Source organism: Physeter macrocephalus, chromosome 2 (assembly GCF_002837175.3).
Source record: "Physeter macrocephalus isolate SW-GA chromosome 2, ASM283717v5, whole genome shotgun sequence".
NCBI lineage: Eukaryota > Metazoa > Chordata > Mammalia > Artiodactyla > Physeteridae > Physeter > Physeter macrocephalus.
Window position 1 is genome coordinate 105,112,663 of NC_041215.1, and position 19,683 is coordinate 105,132,345.

General features: G+C 36.9%; 1 protein-coding gene across 3 annotated transcripts in view; it reads right to left on the reverse strand.

Annotated features, from left to right (window-relative positions):
• Positions 1-19,683, reverse strand: part of TRAK2 (trafficking kinesin protein 2) — a 62,413-nt gene that overhangs the window by 11,001 nt on the left and 31,729 nt on the right. For all 3 annotated transcript variants that reach the window (XM_007112912.4, XM_007112913.4, XM_024124581.3), the window contains 10 exons: positions 13,618-13,694; positions 11,956-12,072; positions 10,758-10,967; positions 9,778-9,856; positions 8,188-8,318; positions 7,681-7,755; positions 6,603-6,740; positions 3,555-3,634; positions 3,053-3,250; positions 640-938 (listed from right to left, as the gene is read on the reverse strand). In XM_007112912.4, the coding sequence (XP_007112974.1) occupies positions 640-938; positions 3,053-3,250; positions 3,555-3,634; positions 6,603-6,740; positions 7,681-7,755; positions 8,188-8,318; positions 9,778-9,856; positions 10,758-10,967; positions 11,956-12,072; positions 13,618-13,694 (1,404 nt within the window). The remainder of the gene's footprint in view (positions 1-639; positions 939-3,052; positions 3,251-3,554; positions 3,635-6,602; positions 6,741-7,680; positions 7,756-8,187; positions 8,319-9,777; positions 9,857-10,757; positions 10,968-11,955; positions 12,073-13,617; positions 13,695-19,683) is intronic.

A 19,683-nucleotide genomic window follows, 5' to 3' on the forward strand; every position in this document is an offset into this window, starting at 1 on the left:
AACGAACTTATAGCACCTTTGAGTTTGAGGGGTCCTTATAGGTTACTGACTCAAAATGTTGTCTAATGCAGACTCTTTCATGATAATAGCAGAGGATCATTTGAATATTGTCAATATTCCATAAAACAAAGAGATCTGTTTTGAATTCAAGTTCTTAGGAGAAAATAGAAACTGACCTGAAATTAACAGAACTGAACAAAAGAAAAATACAGACACACATATCTCTAAGTCATTGACACTTTTTGGGTAAAGAACTCTTTTTTGAAAAGGAAGGTAGAGATGAAGCATTACATATAGATTATTTTTATTCATCTAACATATCCTGTTTATCTTACCATGAAAACTGCTATCAAGGATATTCCTTAGCAAAGGACAAGAAAAGATTACTCCTCCTCCCTCACAATTGTAAAAAAACAGTATCAGTAGAAGAGAACTGACAGCTGATGGCTTGGAGAATGCAAATCTCTTCATTCATTTTCCACAAAGTTCTGCACGGTCACACAAACAGCAAAGACTTAGGGATAATAAAGACGTCTTCTGCACTTAGGGTTCTTATAATTACAAGAGAAATCTCAATTCCAGGGGAAGGCAAAGCCAATAAACAACATGGCTTAGAAACAGCCCTTCCTTACTTATTACCTTCAAGGGGCTTGACAATTTGCAATTTTTCAGGCATAAAACCTCGAAGGCAACTGGCACTGCTCAGGTCTGTGATCTCCGACTGGTCGGTGCAGAGGGAGGCAATGCTCTCTGTGGGGATGCCACAGTCACTTCCCCCTTCTTTCTGGCTATCCAGAACCTGGATCTTCCGTTGCCATTCTTCAGCAAAGAACTGCTTTTCACTTAAGTAGTTCTGTCGCCGCAGACTCAGGCGATGCAGGGCTGTAGCCAAATCGCTCTCTGCAGAGCATCCTGGTTGACAGACCTTCTGGACGTTCCTATGGGAAAAACACATTCACTGATGAGATCTGTGAGGGTCATAAGCATAGCATAGACCTCTCCTTTCCACAATGGTGAATGTTCAAGAGATTGATCTTAAAAACACATATCTTGGGCTTCCCTGGTGGCACAGTGGTTGAGAGTCCACCTGCCGATGCAGGGGACATGGGTTCATGCCCCGGTCCGGGAAGATCCCACATGCTGCAGAGCGGCTGGGCCGGTGAGCCACGGCCGCTGAGCCTGCGCGTCCGGAGCCTGTGCTCCGCAACGGGAGAGGCCACAACAGTGAGAGGCCTGCGTACCGCAAAAAAAAACAAACAAAAAACAAAAAACACACATATCTTTTCTTAGATACCTGGAATACAGAAACAGTAACAACAAACCCAAATCTCTAATATATATATATAAAATATTTTTATTTTTTATAAATTTATTTATTTATTTTTGGCTGCACTGGGTCTTCGTTGCTGTGCGCGGGCTTTCTCTAGTTGCGGCGAGTGGGGGCTACTCTTCATTGTGGTGCGGGCTTCTCTTGTTGCGAAGCATGGGCTCTAGGCACACAGGCTTCAGTAGTTGTGGCTTGCGGGCTCTAGAGTGCAGGCGCAGTAGTTATGGCGCATGCGCTTAGTTGCTCCGCGGCATGTGGGATCTTCCCGGATCAGGGCTCGAATCCGTGTCCCCTGCATTGGCAGGTGGATTCTTAACCACTGCGCCACCAGGGAAGCCCATATATATAATGTTTTTATAGATCATTTCAAGTGACTTCAGATAGGCAAAACTATATTATGGGGGTTTTTTTTGTTTTTTTTTTTTGTGGTACGCGGGCCTCTCACTGTTGTGGCCTCTCCCGTTGCAGAGCACAGGCTCCGGATGCGCAGGCCTCCGCGGCATGTGGGATCTTCCCGGACCGGGGCACGAACCCGTGTCCCCGGCATTGGCAGGCGGACTCTCAACCACTGTGCCACCAGGGAAGGCCCTATTATGTTGTATTTATTAACTTTTCTGTTTCACTTAATTTATGAACCTACAGATAATGACCATCTATAAATTCAGTTTAGGTAGTCAAAAAGCTAAATATTATTATATTTCACTGAATCTATAATACCATTGAAGGCAAGAGGTACCATTATTTTATGTACTAAGAAAGAAAAAAATGCTACCCATTAAACTATGACATGTCATTAGCTGCAAAAGATAAACAATTTCAAAAATATTAAAATGTCAAAATATTTACTTTAGGGCACAGAATCCTCTATGAATATTACAAACATTTAAAAGAAACCAACAAGATCTGTAAATACCACATTTTCATAGTTCTGCAATACACAGTTTTTCACTTATTAACATTTAAAAAATTGGCGGTATCTTACAACTGATACCAAAAGAAAGAGTAGCAAGCCAAGCTTTAGTTATTCCATGTGTGAATTCACACAGATCTGTTTGTTAGATCTTTTCCTAAGGTAACTGTGTACAATGAGGTAGTATTGAAACATCAAGCTATTGTGTGTATAGAATCTACCCCTAAGACCAGGCAATACAATTGAAAACCCAAGGTAATGGATTTCTGCATTAAGAAAGACTTCCCTCAGATGCCAAACATCTAATTTTCAAAAACTTTCAGCTGACATTCCAGTCATTCTCTTTAATTTCTAGTTATACAAAATTCAATGAACTGAATTAATAAAAAGCAGAAAAAAATCTAAATTTAAACAAATAGGAAATTAAGAGCAATCTAGTTTTCCTCAATACGTATTCCAGATTATTGTTTATCCTAATGGCACCAAAGCAACTGAAATTAGGAGCATGGGTTATGAGAAAGTGTCATGTAATGCTATGCATAACTTCCAATGACCAAACAGATTCAAACAAATTTGACTTTGAACACAAAGATTTAGACTCAAATTTTGCCAAACCAGAGACGAAAGTAGTAAAGAATTTTATAGTTCAATGAAAACTCCATTTTGAATACACTTAATTAAATTTTTTCACTCCAATGATCTAACAAATAATGATACAGGGAATCATTACTGAATGAAAACTGACAGTTCCAGAACTTCCTTGGGACAACACAGAGCAATGCTGGAATTTGAGTGTGTGAATCTATGTTTCTTACCCTGGATCTTCCTCCAAGTTACTCTTCTGGATTGTTTTGTCCTCTGTTTGTTGTAAACCAGATTCAAAAGGTTTTGCTGTCATGATGACACTTGAACGGTTGGAGCCTGGAATGGGTAGCAGAGCTGGGAATGGGACAGAGCAGCTCCGTGTGTCATTGGCAACCTTGACAGTATCAAATACCCGTTTTTGTTGGGCTCTGTCAAAAGAGAAGTGTTAATTATTGCCACTGCCTACCAATGGAGTGCTTTAGAAAAGAGACATGTAAGTGCAGTTAATTAAAAATAAAGCCACCCTGAAGAGCCTCTGAAGTTTTGGAGAAATTATTAGAAAATAAATTTCAGAAGAACAGAATGCTCTCACAGATGCGAGCACTACGAGGAAAAAACTGAATAGTAAGCAGATTTACTACTGAATCTCATAATACCAATCACTATGGATTGTGGCTTCTGTTTAATTTCCATCCCAATGGTTGAGTAACAACACATGTGATCTGAACTTACTTTAGCTTAAAGAGAGAAGATTCCTCATCCAAACTCAACTTCTTACGCATGGTCCCCTCAATCTCAGCTGCCAGAGATTCCTAAGAAAAAGAGTTTGATGTTACTAACAGTTATTATCTAAGAAGCCTGTTAGGAGAAATAAACTGTCTTTAAATTATTTAACAGAGTTTCCAGAATCCAATACTTTCAGTGTTATAATAAAAGAAAACAGTCACAGGCTAAAATGCAGGGGAAGAAAAGAGACATTCTGGAAATGTAACTTTTAACAAAGAACCAACTACTTTTTCAGATATACTTTTACAAGAAAGCAGTGGGAAAAACCAATTATGATAAATAAATGTATTACATATGCAGACACACAAAAATAAAAGGTTTGAAAGGTTATAAACCAAGATGTTAATAGTGATTCTGTGGAGGTCCGGATTTGATGGTATTTAGCAATTTCTTTTTGCTTCTCTGTAATTTCTAACTTTTCTATAATAAACATGTAAAGCTTTTATAATATAAAAAATTGTTAAAAGAAAAATAAGTAAGCTTCCCCTTCCCCTGGTCAGGGATGAAGATTCAACTAGAATGGGTGTCATGCTCAGTGGGGCTGTGCTAACAATGACTAGAATTGGAGGTACTGGTGTGAACTCATGATTTTAAATATACATATAAACATAGGTATGAATGTAAAGATAGATATAGATGTGTTTATGTGGGTGTATATGAACCTACACATATTTCCTAGTTCTATCTGTTGAGGGGACCTCAAAGCAATGGTACTCTAGTGGCATTGGATACCTAGCACCCAGATTTTGGATTCCAAATATCATTTCTCATTAAAAATAACCAGAGCTCCTTGGAGAATGGCTGATCCCAGGACTGGGCAAGGGAAAGGGCAAGAGGAGCTTGAAGGAGATCCCACTGGTCATATCTTGGACAATTTAAGTATCAAAATAAAAAACAGTAATAATGGATTAAATCCACAGATTAAAATAGGAATCCCTGAGTCTATACTGACATAACCAAATGAACAAATGAATAAATAAATGACACAGAAAAGCTCTAACTTATAAAAGAATGCCAATTAAAAAAAGTTGAAAAAAATGATGGAATTAAAAAGTCACCATTGGGGGCTTCCCTGCTGGCGCAGTGGTTGCGCGTCCGCCTGCCGATGCAGGGGAACCGGGTTCGCGCCCCGGTCCGGGAGGATCCCACATGCCGCGGAGCGGCTGGGCCCGTGAGCCATGGCTGCTGAGCCTGCGCGTCCGGAGCGTGTGCCCCGCAACGGGAGAGGCCACAACAGTGAGAGGCCCGCATACCACAAAAAAAAATAAATAAATAAAAAGTCACCATTGGCAATTATCATAGTAATAACTGAGTCAGATACATCCCCATCAATGGGTGCTAAAACTAGTGGGTAAAGGCTTGATGAGGAAAAGAATATTCAAACAGTCTCAAAGCATCACCCCAAAAACAGTACCCCCAAAATAGTAATTTTGATCACTTGGTTAAGGTAGTATCTGACAATTTTCATCAATGCAAAGTTAATTTAGTAACATTAATTCAATTAACTATTAACAATGATTAACTTTACAGTGGAAAAAACTGGCAGATACTACCTTAACCAAGCAATCAAAGTTAATTAACATCATCAGCAATGGGAAAAAGAGACACTGTGTGCCTTCTAATACAATGTTCTGAGAAGAACATGGCATTATTTCTGCTGAAAATGCATTACCTAAATCTAATTGTGGGGAAACAACAGAAAAACCCAAACTGAGGACATTCTACAAAGGTCATGAAAGACAAAACAAAGACAGAAGAACTGTCCCCGATTGAAACAACCAAATGCAATGTATCCTTCAAAGGACACTGTTGGGACAATTGGCAAAATTTAAATGGGTTCTGTGGATGAGACAGTGATAGTATTGTCTCAATGTCAATATCTAGAAGTTGATGGTTATATGTGGTCATGTAGGAGAATGTCCTTGAGAGTATCCTCGTTTTTAATAAATACACATAGAATTATTAAGGGGTAATAGGGTTACCTGCAACTTACTGTTAAATGGTCCAGAAAAAATAAGAGAACAATATGACAAATGTAGTAAAATATTAAATTTGAGAAATCTAGATGAAGGATATATGAGTTTTTTGTACTATTGTTGGAACATTATCCTAAGTTTAAAATTACCTCAAAATTAAAAATTAAAGAATATTCTGCCCCAATATTCTCTAGAAAATCTATTATAATTTATAGTTTTAGTCTTTTAAAAAATTTCACAGGATTGCACGTGTTTAAGAACTAGATTACTAAAATAACTCTTTGAACCAACATTACAAATTTGGGCATAAACTCAGAAGTTTTCATTAATTTCTTTATTTAAAAAAAAAGATTGTTTATTGAGGAATCAAATCAATATGATTCCTGCTCTCATGGGGCTTACACTCTAACTGAAGTTAAATATAGCAAGAAACTCAAGATCTGTTAAAAGAGGTTTTTTTTTTTTTTTTTTTTTTTGTGGTATGCGGGCCTCCCTCTGTTGTGGCCTCTCCCGTTGCGGGGCACAGGCTCCGGACGCGCAGGCTCAGCGGCCATGGCTCACGGGCCCGGCCGCTCCGCGGAATGTGGGATCCTCCCAGACCAGGGCGCGAACCCGGTTCCCCTGCATCGGCAGGCGGACGCGCAACCACTGCGCCACCTGGGAAGCCCCAAAAGAGGTTTTAAATGTTCAGAGCACTATTTGAATAAGTGGTATGTGGTGGGATTAGGGTAAGGAGGATGACTGAAGTTTAAGTAACTCTATGGTACACAGACCTAAACTTAATTTCCTTAGGGTTCATCTCATACAATAAATCTGGAAGGTCAACTGTTAGAAGGAAGGCTACAATAAATAAAGAGTATTAAGGTAGATACAGATATGCAAATGAATGCCTAAATTAATAATTAAATTCAATTAACAAGGACAAACCATGTTACCTCTTCTCAAGATGCTTTACACCATTAGAAACCATATTACTCTCAGGACCAACTAATCTCAAGTTTCTTTCTCAGTTCCTTACCCCAGAAAAAACTCCGTATGGCTGGGAGAAATAGAGATGAGCAGCAGGGCCAGATCTATTCCGAAGTTCCTTTATTTCTTCTTGGGATTCATGTAACATTCCCAGACACTCTACATTTCTGTCTTGTAACTCATGCAGCTGAAAGATAGGATGGCAATTAGTGTTCCTTATTATATTCTCAAAATGACCATGGGGAAAAAATCCCATTGGGATAAGTTTAAATTTTATCCAGAGGACTAATTTTATGAATTTAAATTTAATACAAAGACTCTGAAACAGACTAAGCAAGGAAAGTATATATATTTCAAGCTGCCAGATTTAGAGGTGTCTTGGCCAGAATTATATATATGCGTGATTTCCTAAAAACGTGAAATGTAGCTGAGACAACCGTAACTGTCAATTCAATATTTAATGCTTCCTATCCTTAAAAAAAAAACTTATAGAGGAAGTATAATAGCTATGGTCAAGTTAGTTTAGTGGAATATTAGATATGTATATTTTTAAACATAATGAACATGAATGAACTCTGAAGTCTGTAAATGACAAGATCAAGTCTACAAAGTATTTAATAAGATGTCAGGGTGCTCAAAATCATCCTAAACAAGTAGTTTCTTCTCCCTTGTTTCAAAATTTTTTTTATAGTTAGATACACAAGCATGTTAAAAGAGTACATAATTTTCAGAGAACATTTTAACTTCAAAAATTTCTTCAAGTGTGTTATGTGGACTAGATCATTAGCATCACTAGGGCTAAGGGTGCTTATTAAAAATGCAGATGATCTTATTTTAAAAACTGTTGGGTTAGTTAATATAGACCTGTAAAAGGGTCATATATTCCTAAAGAATCTTATAAACTCAAGGTTTTCCTATTAATCAAGAAGGATGTTGTCTTGTTACTATTATTTTAGAGACAGAATCTTTAAAAAGCTTTACTTCTTAGATCTCATAATTTTCAGCTTAATCTTCTGTTGTTGTTTTAAATCTGGTTATCACCTTTAGCCATTCTTATTCACAAAGAAGAAAGGAACTATTCATTCCTCCCCTCCCATATAACACAAGATAAAGGAAGATTTCATTACCTCCATCGTCAGTTGTCTTTGGGCATCTTTGGAAGCTTGGAGGTGAAGTCTCAGCTCTTCCTTCTCAATCACATGCTAACAACATATTAAAAGAGACATGTGAAGCCTTTCCATATAAAATACAGGTTACTCTCTTTTTAAGAAATCTTAAGAATGTATTTCAGGGATATAGTCCAGAGGACTATCAAAAGCTAACCTTTCAAAAGCCAAATAAATGCAATAAAATGGGCAGAATACAAAATCCATCAAGGTGTTCAGAGGACAATGGGCATGAATCAGTAGTTCACATCACAACTTTCTGAGGAAAAATCCATTTTATGGAAAGAAATAGTGATTTGAAAGTAGTTATTCATGGTATTTCATGACAGAAGACTAAAACAGCAATCAGACTAAAGCAATGTAAAAGGGTGGGGACCATGTTTATTTTGCTTAATGTATCTAGCACTTAGCAGAGTGCATAGTACTAGGTCAGTGCTTAACAAACATCTGTTGAATGAATGAACCTACTTCTTTAAGTTTGTGCTGAAGGTCTACAATCTGAGACAAGAGAGAGGAAATCTCTTCTTGGTAACGAATCAGTTCATCACTCTTCCCAGACAATTCTTCAGTCATTCTGGACATCTGAGCATTTGTTTCACCTGGAAAACAAAATTAAAAACTTAAAATTAATATAAATGTAGGGCAGAGGTTAGTAAACTATGGCCTGTGGGCCAAATCCTGTTTTGTAACATGCACTGGACTATCACGAATTGATTTTTCTCTAACATAAATTTAAAATAATAAACCCGGATAACCCAATAGAGAAAATTAAAGATTCTTCTGAAATAGACTAATGCTGGGAATTTAATAGGAGGCACTGAAGCTAAAAAGAGATAACTTGTAAAGGCAAGCAAGCTAAAGATTCTGCCTCAATAGTTTTCTTTATGAAGGACAAGAAGGCTGAAAAGAGATAGGTGAATTATATATCTTTGCAAAGGCCAAGACATTTATGTCTTTGAAAACTCTTCAGGAATGTAAATAAGATCCCAAAAGAAATGAAAATCAAACTTAACAAATCTAACAAAGGAATATTTCCAGAATGGAATAGTCACAATCTGTAAAAGCTACTGAGATGCTTCTGTAGGAGAGACTTTCTGGGATACCCAGCAAGCTGAGTAAGGCCTCTAAAGCAATTCTTACAATGCAGCATTCTTGCATGCTTTAGAATTCCATTGGGGAAATAAATCTTTGTTTCATATAAAAATTTTGACATCTAAACACAAGTGGCAAAGCTATTTCTAAGTGTTATATAAAACTATTTTTAAATCGATGGAAAGTCTATAGCAATTCAAAGGATGGCAATAAGGATACAGGAGACCGGAATCTAAGCTCTTAGGTAAGTCATTGCTTTTTGTTTTTAAAGTGTAAAAGGTGGGTAATGATAGTGTTGATGGAGAAGATTCAATTTACATTCCTCTGGTTCTCTAATATTCTGTGCAAGGTACCACATTCTGAAGCCCACAGCTCAAATGATCTGATATGTTGTTATCATACCTTCTCTTTCAACATAAAAGGCTATATATATCAATATTTATAAAGAGATTAAAATTTTTTCTCTAGTAAAGCTGATCTTTTTCCAACTGATTTATTTTTAAAAATTTTAGGTAACAATACATGAAAGTAAAATATATTCCTTTATAGACACAGAGCTGGCATTTAACAAATACTCATTGAATGTTACGTCTTACACCATCATTTAAGTCCTAGATTTGCTACTAATCAGTTTTCTGACTTTGGCAAATGATATTCTCTATAGGACTAGTTCCTCATCAACAAAATAAGAGCTTTGGTTACTTTCATTCTAACATGCTATAATGGGTAGAAATATAGGTCTTTATTTAATGATGATGACAATTTGAAACAAAGATACTTCTTAAAAGTACATATGGTACTTTATTTAGAGTTGTGGGCTCAACGTGATATTCCAAGATTTTCAGCAATTATTTAAAATTGTTTCTTGAGATGATTCTATTGAAGCCATTGACCTAATTTCTGACTTAGTGATATCCTACCAAAGAACTGCCCAGAGGCTATAAAACAGAATATATTAACACTTACGAAGTTCTTTAACACAATCACTGACAAGCTGTTGTTCCTTCTCTTCATAGGTAATCGTTTCTGTCTTTATGTGACAAGCCTTCAAGAAAAAAAAAAAAATCAGTATGTGATAATATCTTCGAATGATTTTATAATATTAACTAAAAAAACTTTACTACTTATTTAAAGATAAAAGTTCATCACTTACAAAGGAAAACAAAAACTCATAAAGCTTTATCTATCATAAAATAAAGACCATGGACGGGAATAAAACACAGACCTACTAGAGCATGGACTTGAGGATATGGCGAGGGGGAAGGGTAAGCTGCGACAAAGTGAGAGAGTGGCATGGACATATATACACTACCAAACGTAAAATAGATAGCTAGTGGGAAGCAGCCGCATAGCACAGGGAGATCAGCTAGGTGGTTTGTGACCACCTAGTACCCTAATAAAGATGATAAAAAAAAAAGTAAAAAATAAAAAGACCATGGAAAAGGACATGACAAACATCTCCCCCTTATTCCTCTCAGGGCCTTTGCACATGTCTACTCATCCCCACCCCAACCCCTCCCCTCCACTACATATATCCCTGATAGGCTAACCCTTAGCCTCAGCCAAAATGTCACATGTTTAAGTAGGACTTCTTCGATCCATTCCCCAACCCCCATTATATAAGCTCATGAAACACTGTAGTTTTCTAATATAGTTCTTAACTTAGTTGTAATTATTTAGTTATTTGTGTAAACTCCACAAACTATATATTCTATGCTGTGCCTTTCTCTATTTCACCTGTCAGCTTGCTATTATCCACTTTTCAGTGGGATCTAAGTAACAATGGAGGGCAAGAACCTGTGCCTTGGCTGTCACCCCCCACCACCCCCCCGCACTGGAATGTCAATAGCAAATCCTTAGTTATGCCATATTTCACCTCAATACTACCTGGACCTAAACCTTATAGCCTTTAAGGTAAAGGAGAGTGAGAATTAAGTTAACTGTACCTTGGATCGAAGAACCATATTCTCTTCTTCCAGTTCCTTGAGCTTTTCTTGCAGCATGTCCAACTGCAGCAAACCCTGAGATAAGCTAAAGGACTCATTGAAGCGAAGAGGTGTAGAGCTGCTGGAATCAGTTTCACTCTCTTCAGAAGCAATGGAGACAATTCGAAGTAACTCATCTTTCTTGGACAGCTCGTGCTGCAGTTGATTAACCTGTATATCAAAAGGGTTTGATTTACAAGATGGTCTTTATTTTGCATTATTTACAAGTAATATAGCTTCTAATTCACGGAGCAATTGTTTCTCACCATACAACAAACTCATAAAATCAGCTGTTAGGTTTTACTGACTAAAGTAACAAGGGCTACAAAGAGAGTAACAAACCTCAGATACTTCCTAAGCTATAATTTTAGAGCATTAACTCAACAAATACAGCTTTTCTATACTAGGTGAAAAGAAAAGCCAATTTCTAAATTCTGTATAATGGGAATGTAGGAGGAAAATTTCACGTAAGATGATACATTCACAGTTCAAAACAAAATGGAAGAAACTTCAAAGTATCAGAATAGAACCTTCTTCAAATTCTCACCCTAAAGGTTTGTATTTTTAAGCTGCATAACTCTACATGACTTCCCAACTTTAGTTCTAGGGAATAAGTACTTTCAACACAAAGGCTTGAATGTTATTAAACATGATGATTTATAAAATATAAATGAAACCAGATAATATCAAATTATAGAAGATTTAAAATGTAACCATTCAAATTAATAATAAATCAGTTCTCACTAAAAATATTTATTGCTATGGGATAAATATATTTTCAAAAATTTCTTTTTCTTTCCTTTTCTCTTTTTGTTTGGGTTTCTGAATAAAGATACTTCCTTTGGGTATCTATTATTTGGGGGTACTTTTTAAAAAATAAATTTAAGATAAGATCACACAAAAAGTCTACAGAAAGGAGTAAGGATAAAGTGTTAGAATCTAAGCAGGATGCCACAAGTACTGTAGGTACTGAATACAAGCTTTGATATTGACTAAGGTAGAGTCACATGAGTACTCCTCTGTACAATAACACTTCATTTCTCTACTGGTTAGTTCAATGGATACTATTGTCATCACTTCAGGGACACCCAGGAAAATAAATTCTCCATTTCCTAAGACCTAATTGCTTCATGCTGCAAATACTTGATCCAAGACTTACTTGATCAAAGGCTTGTCCCAGTTGCTCCTCGAGGGCTTCATTGTGCTCAGACAAGGCATGGTTCCGCTTTAAGAGAGCTTGTCCAATTCGAGCAGCTAGCTCCAGATCACGATCCCTCTGTTAAAATACCAAACACATCTTTTCTTTGAGTACAAACAAAATTAAGTGGTAGTTTAAAATTCTGCAGTCATTTTTGCTAAACTCAAAAGCAATGTCCTAGAAAGCATCAAGATCCATTTTAATGCCCAGATATACAAATGAATACAGGGCCTGACACACAAATGGTGTTTAATATACATTAGTCAAATGGATGACCACCATAGTTATAAACGCAAGAGGGCATTTCTTGATATCAAGTGAGATTTATTGATCACCCCATTAATTAGGATCCAGCAACCCAACCTTTCAACGTATGACTTTAGGGACTTACAAAATCAACATAGTCTTTAAAAATGGGGACAGGGCCTGACACACAGTAAAAGCCAAATAAATATCTGTTGAATGCATTTGTCTATTAAGCATGGTAATGATACAGTAGGCATGTTGAATACAGTTCCAGTTAGGGCAAAGCTTTTATGCATTCAGAGCCAGAGGCTTAGAGGAAAGCATAATCAAGAGCCCTATTGTCAACTGGTATAAGAATCATGATGTGAAATAAAATAGGGGATATAATAGACTGGACATTTTGAGGCTATAGGGTTCTTCTTAGAGTGTAGAGAAGAAGGGAGTCTGAAGAAATTGGTGGTAATGATGCAGGGAAGCCTATAGAAAAGTCAAGCAAGGCAAGAGTTACTCTTTCTGGGTAGATGGTGATACTTAGCAAGGCATAGGAATCCTCGACATGGTGGTGGTGAGGATTGTATTCTGTAGGGTGGAAAACTATCAATATACATCTGAGTGCCTTACAGTATATGAGAATGGGTTCCACTTACATTAATCACTGTAAATAAAATTATGCTTCTATTTTTTTGGTCCACAGCAACATGAAAACAGGTGGATGGATTATCTCCAAATTTCCAAGGCCCACTTACTTCATTTTCAACATAGGCTAAGTGGCATACACAAAATCATCCTGGGGAGCTGCTGGGGGTGAGGGGGGCATATGGGGAGAAGGGTACTTCACAGAGAAAGACTGAAATTTCCATCAGATCAACTGAAATTGAAGCATAGGGAGAGACCTCTTAAGACTGCCACTTCGAAGAGATATACTATACATACTAAAAATGTCATGGCAAAGTGAGCTCAAATAATAGCTTGAATAAAAGTAGAAAAGGGAAGATGCTTCAAACTATTGGTGTTGATTTGCAATGGAGCTGCTTCTTGAATGGGCAGCTCTGTTTTCAGGGTGAGTGACACCAAGGATTTACTTAAAAAAAACTTTTTTTAAAAGATTGCTTTTCTAGGACAGAGAAGCCAGCCAGCACCATTATAACACAACAACAAAAAATTAAGCCCTCTACAATTTCATAACAATAAACTTCAGGAGCCATTCTTCTTTGGAATGCCAGTTGGTATGCCAGTTGTTCTATCTGTAACAACCTTATACAGAACAACCTAGAGCAAAGACATCATCATTTTTCATTGATATGCAAATTTGATAGTTTCTAAATGATCTTCAAGTTTTAGCTTTTTGTATTGGAGGAAAAAAAGACATATTCCTACCTCTGCCAGGAGATGTGTAACCATGTCGATGTCATTGTAAGTTTTGGTCATCTGCTCCACCCTGTCTGTGCCTAGAACTAAGATAGTTAAAAACAACAGTTTATAGGATATAGAAATAACACAAAGTTTTAAACAGTCATAAGAATTGAAAGATAACAACACAACAAACAACCGGCCTTTTACAAAAAGCCATTCAGAATTAAAAAAAATAGGTGAAAAAAGAAAAGGGAAAGAAATATTTCATGTGCTAGACACTCAGGAAATAGACCAATTACTACAAACAAAATGTACATCATACAATAAATTAAGAAAGTATCAAATGATCACAAGGCAGCTACCTCCTGACTGTCTCCTCTTTCCTTGGTAAGACTGGAACTTTGGGGACTTCCCTGGTAACGCAGTGGTTAAGAATCCACCTGCCAATGCAGGGGACATGGGTTCGAGCTCTGGTCCAGGAAGATCCCACATGCCACAGAGCAACTAAGCCCATGCACCACAACTACTAAAGCCCGTGCGCCTAGAGCCCATGCTCTGCAACAAGAGAAGCCACCGCAGTGAGAAGCCTGTGTACCACAATGAAGAGTAGCCCCTGCTCGCCACAACTAGAGGAAGCCCGTGCGCACCATCGAAGACCCAATGCAGCCAAAAATAAATAAATAAATAAATAAATTTTAAAAAAAGATTGGAACTTTGGTTCACTCACACTAGAGAATGTGGGCCTGGAGAATGAATTGAATCACCAATTGTTTTACATCCTAATCTAAATTAAAGTTATTGAGGGGTGAGTTCACGAGGAGTTATGTATAAAGGAATTTAATTAGAATTCTGTTGTGATTATCTTGAACATCTAGGATCACCTGTCATGTGAGCTAATATCAATAAACAAGGAATAGGACTTGTAGGACTTCTTGTAATTCTATTATGAACTATAACACTTTTTAGCTTAATTAAAAATCCTTTTTCTTTATGATAAGCTTCATCATATGCAGGCCTTTGCTATAAACTAAACTGTATACTATAGTATTCCTTGCATAACTCAAACCCATTATTTCTGGTACTCCATAAATTCAGGAACTGCACTTGACTAATACAGCGCCAAAGAAAAGAACAGATATGATCCTAATGATTCTACAATCACAATAAGCAATACCTTTTTAAGGTAATGATGCATAATAAAAGAGGGATCTTTTGACGTTGGAGTGCGTTACATGAAACAGACTTGTGTTTGACTTAGACTGATTTTAAAATTAGTTTGCCTTGAAGTGTGAAAAATCAGAGGTTTGAAGCAGAAAAGCTGAATTCACATATTTGAGTGAGCTTGAACAAGTCACTTACCCCTTCTGAGATTCAGATTCCACATTTATAATATGAAGCTGATAACCTCTCACAAGGTCATTAGGAGGTTCAAATATGATAATCTACTAAGTAGTATTTAGTAAACTGCTAAGTATCATATAACTATTTACAGCTATACTCTTTAAACACAACTGGTATGTAAGAAACAGCCCTGATTTAAAATTCTCTGTAAATAATGCACTGAGTTGGCAGCAGAAACTATGATTTAAGTCATCTATACTTCTTTAATCCCATCTTCACACTTAAGGTTGCTCACAAGACACCATTAGATAGGTTTTACTTTAATCTGAGCTTTTAATTTTTCTTCTTAGCACCACTGCTTAAAATGAAACTAGGAATTTGGACTTGCCTGGTGGAGCAGTGGTTAAGAATCTGCCTTCCAATGCAAGGGACGCAGGTTCGATCCCTGGTCAGGGAACTAGATCCCATGTGCATGCACAACTAAGGAGCCCACTGGCCGCAACTAAGTGGGGAGCACATGCGCTGCAACTAAGGAGCCCATGAGCCGCAACTAAGGAGCCTGCCTGCTGCAACTAAGACCTGGTGCAACCAAATAATAATAATAATAATAAATAAATATAAAAAAATAAAAATTAAAAAATATGAAACTGGGAATTACCCAGAGCTTAATTATTAATGATAGTCTTACTTCTTCTAGTTAAAAGTAAAACAAAGTGCTGGGTTGATAGTATTAGGAGATAGCTGAAAAAGTTTTAAATTGAAAATAAGAGGGCTTCCCTGGTGGCGCAGTGGTTGCGCGTCCGCCTGCCGATGCAGGGGAACCGGGTCCGCGCCCCGGTCAAAAAAAAAATAAGAAAACTAAAAACAACAACAAAAACAAAAACACTAGAAAGAAACATTTTCACTCCAAAAGAATTTTTTTTTACAAGTAGAGAATTTTTACTTATAAGTATAAATTAAACTATAATGTAACCTCAGGGATAAGGGAAATAGGCTTTTGGGCCAGGAATCTTCACAATTTAACTTGGTAGCATAGCAGGAACAAAGGATTAAAAATTAAGGCAGATACTAACAGTGTGTGGTCTCTTCTACTGCTTGTCTCAATAATACACGGGAAAAAAATCAAGTCAATATATCTATACTCTAAACTACAGAAAACTAGCCAATGGTTGCAAAAACAAATGTAATGCAGGACAGTGGGTCTCAACTCCAGATTCTAATTTAATTCATTTGGAGGAAGTCCAGGGCACAGGTAGTACATAAAATATGCCAGATATTCTGATGTGAAGCTAGGGATGAAAACTACTGATCCAGGGTTAACACTCAAAGCAAGAACCAGCAATCCTGGAGACTCAGTTAAAAACAGTTTTTACACAACTAATTTAAAAAATACATGACATGGCTTATATTATACGACTGACAAGAGTTGAAGATGAAGTGGCAAATTTAATCTGAAGTCAAACCAGTAAATTAAGGATGTAATAAAACACTGTGAGGTACCAGTCACACATGATGAAAGGGGAATAGAAAATGAAGGGCACAGTAATACAGAAAAGAAATGTTTAGAATAAAATATGTTTTAGTGAGGAGAAACTAAAATATATTTCCCATAAATGCTTACCATCTGTCATAGTCTGACAATTTAAAGCTGAACCTTAAGAAGTTACCTAGTTTAATGATCTCATTTTCTTATACGAGGAACCTTGACTAAGAGGAATTATGTGACATGTCCAAGACAGCAAAGCAAACTATTAGTGGCAAAGCCAATATAATAATAATGAGGTGATAACAACTCCCTTCTCACAAGGTCATAAGAAAAAACTTGGGTCTGCTCAGTCTCAGTGACGGGAATGGGCTCTTTGCACCATGTTGCTGTTTCTACCACAGTCCCACCAAGATCAAAAAGCTTTTATCTGATGAAATATTAGAGTATTTATCTGTGAACACAACTTATAAAACAACATAGGTACCATTTTTGTTTTTAACGTGTGAGTATATCTGTACACGTCCATACACAAGAGGGGCCGGAAGGCTATAAATCAAAATGTTAATAGTGGTTATCTCTGAGTAGGGGTTATGGTTGATTTGTTGTTTTCTGTTCAGTTTTTTGCTAATTTTCCATGAAGAACAAATGTTATCTTTGCAATCAAAAAGTAGCAGCTCTTGTTAAGAGGTTTCAAAAAGGAAAAATGAATTTTCAAATGCTTAATATTTATTACGGCAAAGAAGTTAGATAATGCAACCAGAACTCTCCAATTCTTATGTTTTAAGTGAAACAGTCTATAGACCACCAAGCCCCAAAGGCTGGGCCACCACAAGTGCACCGAGTCGCTCAACTGATAGAGGAACACAAAGCATAGAGGAACACAAAGGATTCCTCCCTGCAGCCTCATCAGTTCTGTCTTCTCTTCTTTAACACAATACTCCTGATAAAGATAGGCTGCTTGGGATGATTCCAAAAGTACTCAGGGCAAAGCTCTTAAGTATTCTCTTGGCATTTAAGTATTGTGATTAAATGCTTCAAAGCGATAGACTAATTCTTCACTGTAATTCTGTAACTGAGAATTCAGGGCCAAGCAGACTGACTTTATTATAATTCTATCAAATACTATTTTTCCTTCAGTTCTCAGAGGTTAAATAAAATATGTTAAATGGTACAGAAATTACCAATGCTCCTTGCTTGTTTCCAGACATGAACTTTCTAACTCTCTAAGAACAAATTATATATCAGGGAGAAAATAAACATTTGTACAGAACATTTTTGGTTTCTGAAGGTTGTTAGTTAATGTTCAACATTTTTGTTTAATATTTGGAGAATCTAATATTCCTGAAGAAACATGGGGAGATATATATAAGCACTTCACTAATTCTTACTCTATGTTATATCTGCGTAATTTCACATCAACCATCCCCCAATCATTTTCAGGATGGAAAATGCCAATGTTAATCCATTTTGATATCCCTGTTATTTATATGAGATGGTTCTTGAATAGTTCTCTCATATGTCCTTTTTCAAGGTCTAGAGTTTTTACCACAGTTATCTAATTTTTAAAAGACTTCTAATCTTTCATCACTCTCTAAACCTCCCACACCAAAAAACAAAAGCAAAACAACAAAAAACAAAAATGAAACACACAGTTCACATGGCAGAGTAAAAGCTAGAATAGCTCCTGATAACTACAGACAGGTCTTGAGGTTTTAACCCCAAAGAAGTGGTTCTTGCTACTATAATACAGAGAACATTTCTGCAATACAAAAAACTGCCTTCAAAAGAACTGAGGCAGAACAAGGAGGCTGGTGATATATACCGTCTAGGACAGCCTTTCTCAACACGGTTCCAGGGGAGAATTAAGCCCCATAGATAATACTTTGAGTGACAATGCTCTCAATTCTCTGACAAATAATACCTACCTAGTACATAATGTAGAGGTGATAAGGTAATTCATTCTACAATAGATGTCTTAGGGCATATGGCTTAATTCTTCTGTGGAACTGGTTGCGAGGAATTATAAATCCACTAACCTCTACAACTTGACCTATGGTTAATGCTTCCTGAACATTATCTGTTGTATTTCCTTTCTTGCCAGTATAGGTTAATGATTTTCAAGGGCAGAGGTGAGGAAAAGTATAACTACCAACCAGAAGTAATAATTTCTACAATGTATTTCTCTGCAAAATTCTACACCCTCCCTAATTCCTCAAATTCTCCAATCGATGTCACTGTGAAATGGCCATATGGCTTTGGTGACAAAGCTTTAGATCAGTGGTTCTCAAATCTGAGTGTGCACCACTACCATCAGGAGGACTCGTTAAAACAGACGGGCCCCACCCCCAGAGTTTCTGAATCAGTAGATCTGGGATGGTAGCACAGGGATCTGTGTTTCTAGCAAGTACCAAGGGATATTATATGTAATTAATGATGTGTAATAATTACACATCATTAATTACATATAATATCCCTTGGTACTTGTAATTAATGATGCCTTAATTACAACTTATATAACCACCCCCCTTTTTCTTATGCATTAGGAAGTAGTACAGGTGATCCCTTACTCCCAAATAAAAAATACCCTGAAGGGCAGATCAGGTTTCTATTTTTAGCCTTCACATGAACAAATAAATGGTACTTTCTGTCACAGTGTGATCTGATCGCACTGCTTGCCCCATGTCACTGTGGGGTTCTCTCTTAATAAAATTAAGAAAACCCTGCACGCAAAACATTCTTTGAGTATCTTAAACTTTGTGTGTGTAAGGCAGGGACTGGGGGGAATTACTTTTTTGGACCCACCCATTGTTTACTTTTAAAACAAAACACTTGAGAGCAATCTCTTTCTGGTTTGGTAAGGGCTTCAAGGAACAACCAGTGTCCTTTTATTCATGTGAGATAGGTTCCCATCCCCAAAACTTGCCCATGTTTCCTTCCAAATTTCTTTATTTTCTTCTCATGGCTCTTTCAATTTCTTTGTGTTATATAAGAGAGAAAGTGCCTCTGCCTGTGCCACCTCTTTTTAATATCTGTTATAATTCATTTTAATGAGCATAAGTATCTACTGGCATGTGAGGTAAGTCAGGATAAGAAGGGGATGAAACAGCACCAGGGAGCTGAACCCTAGGATGGCTTGCCAGGGTCTGTAGTAACTATTCTAAACCACAAATCTTGACATCTCACGGGGATAGAAAACTGTGGAAAAGGGTAAGAGAATGGTTTGTATCATGCTTTTTAAAGTTCTTTTTTTTTTTTTTTTTTTT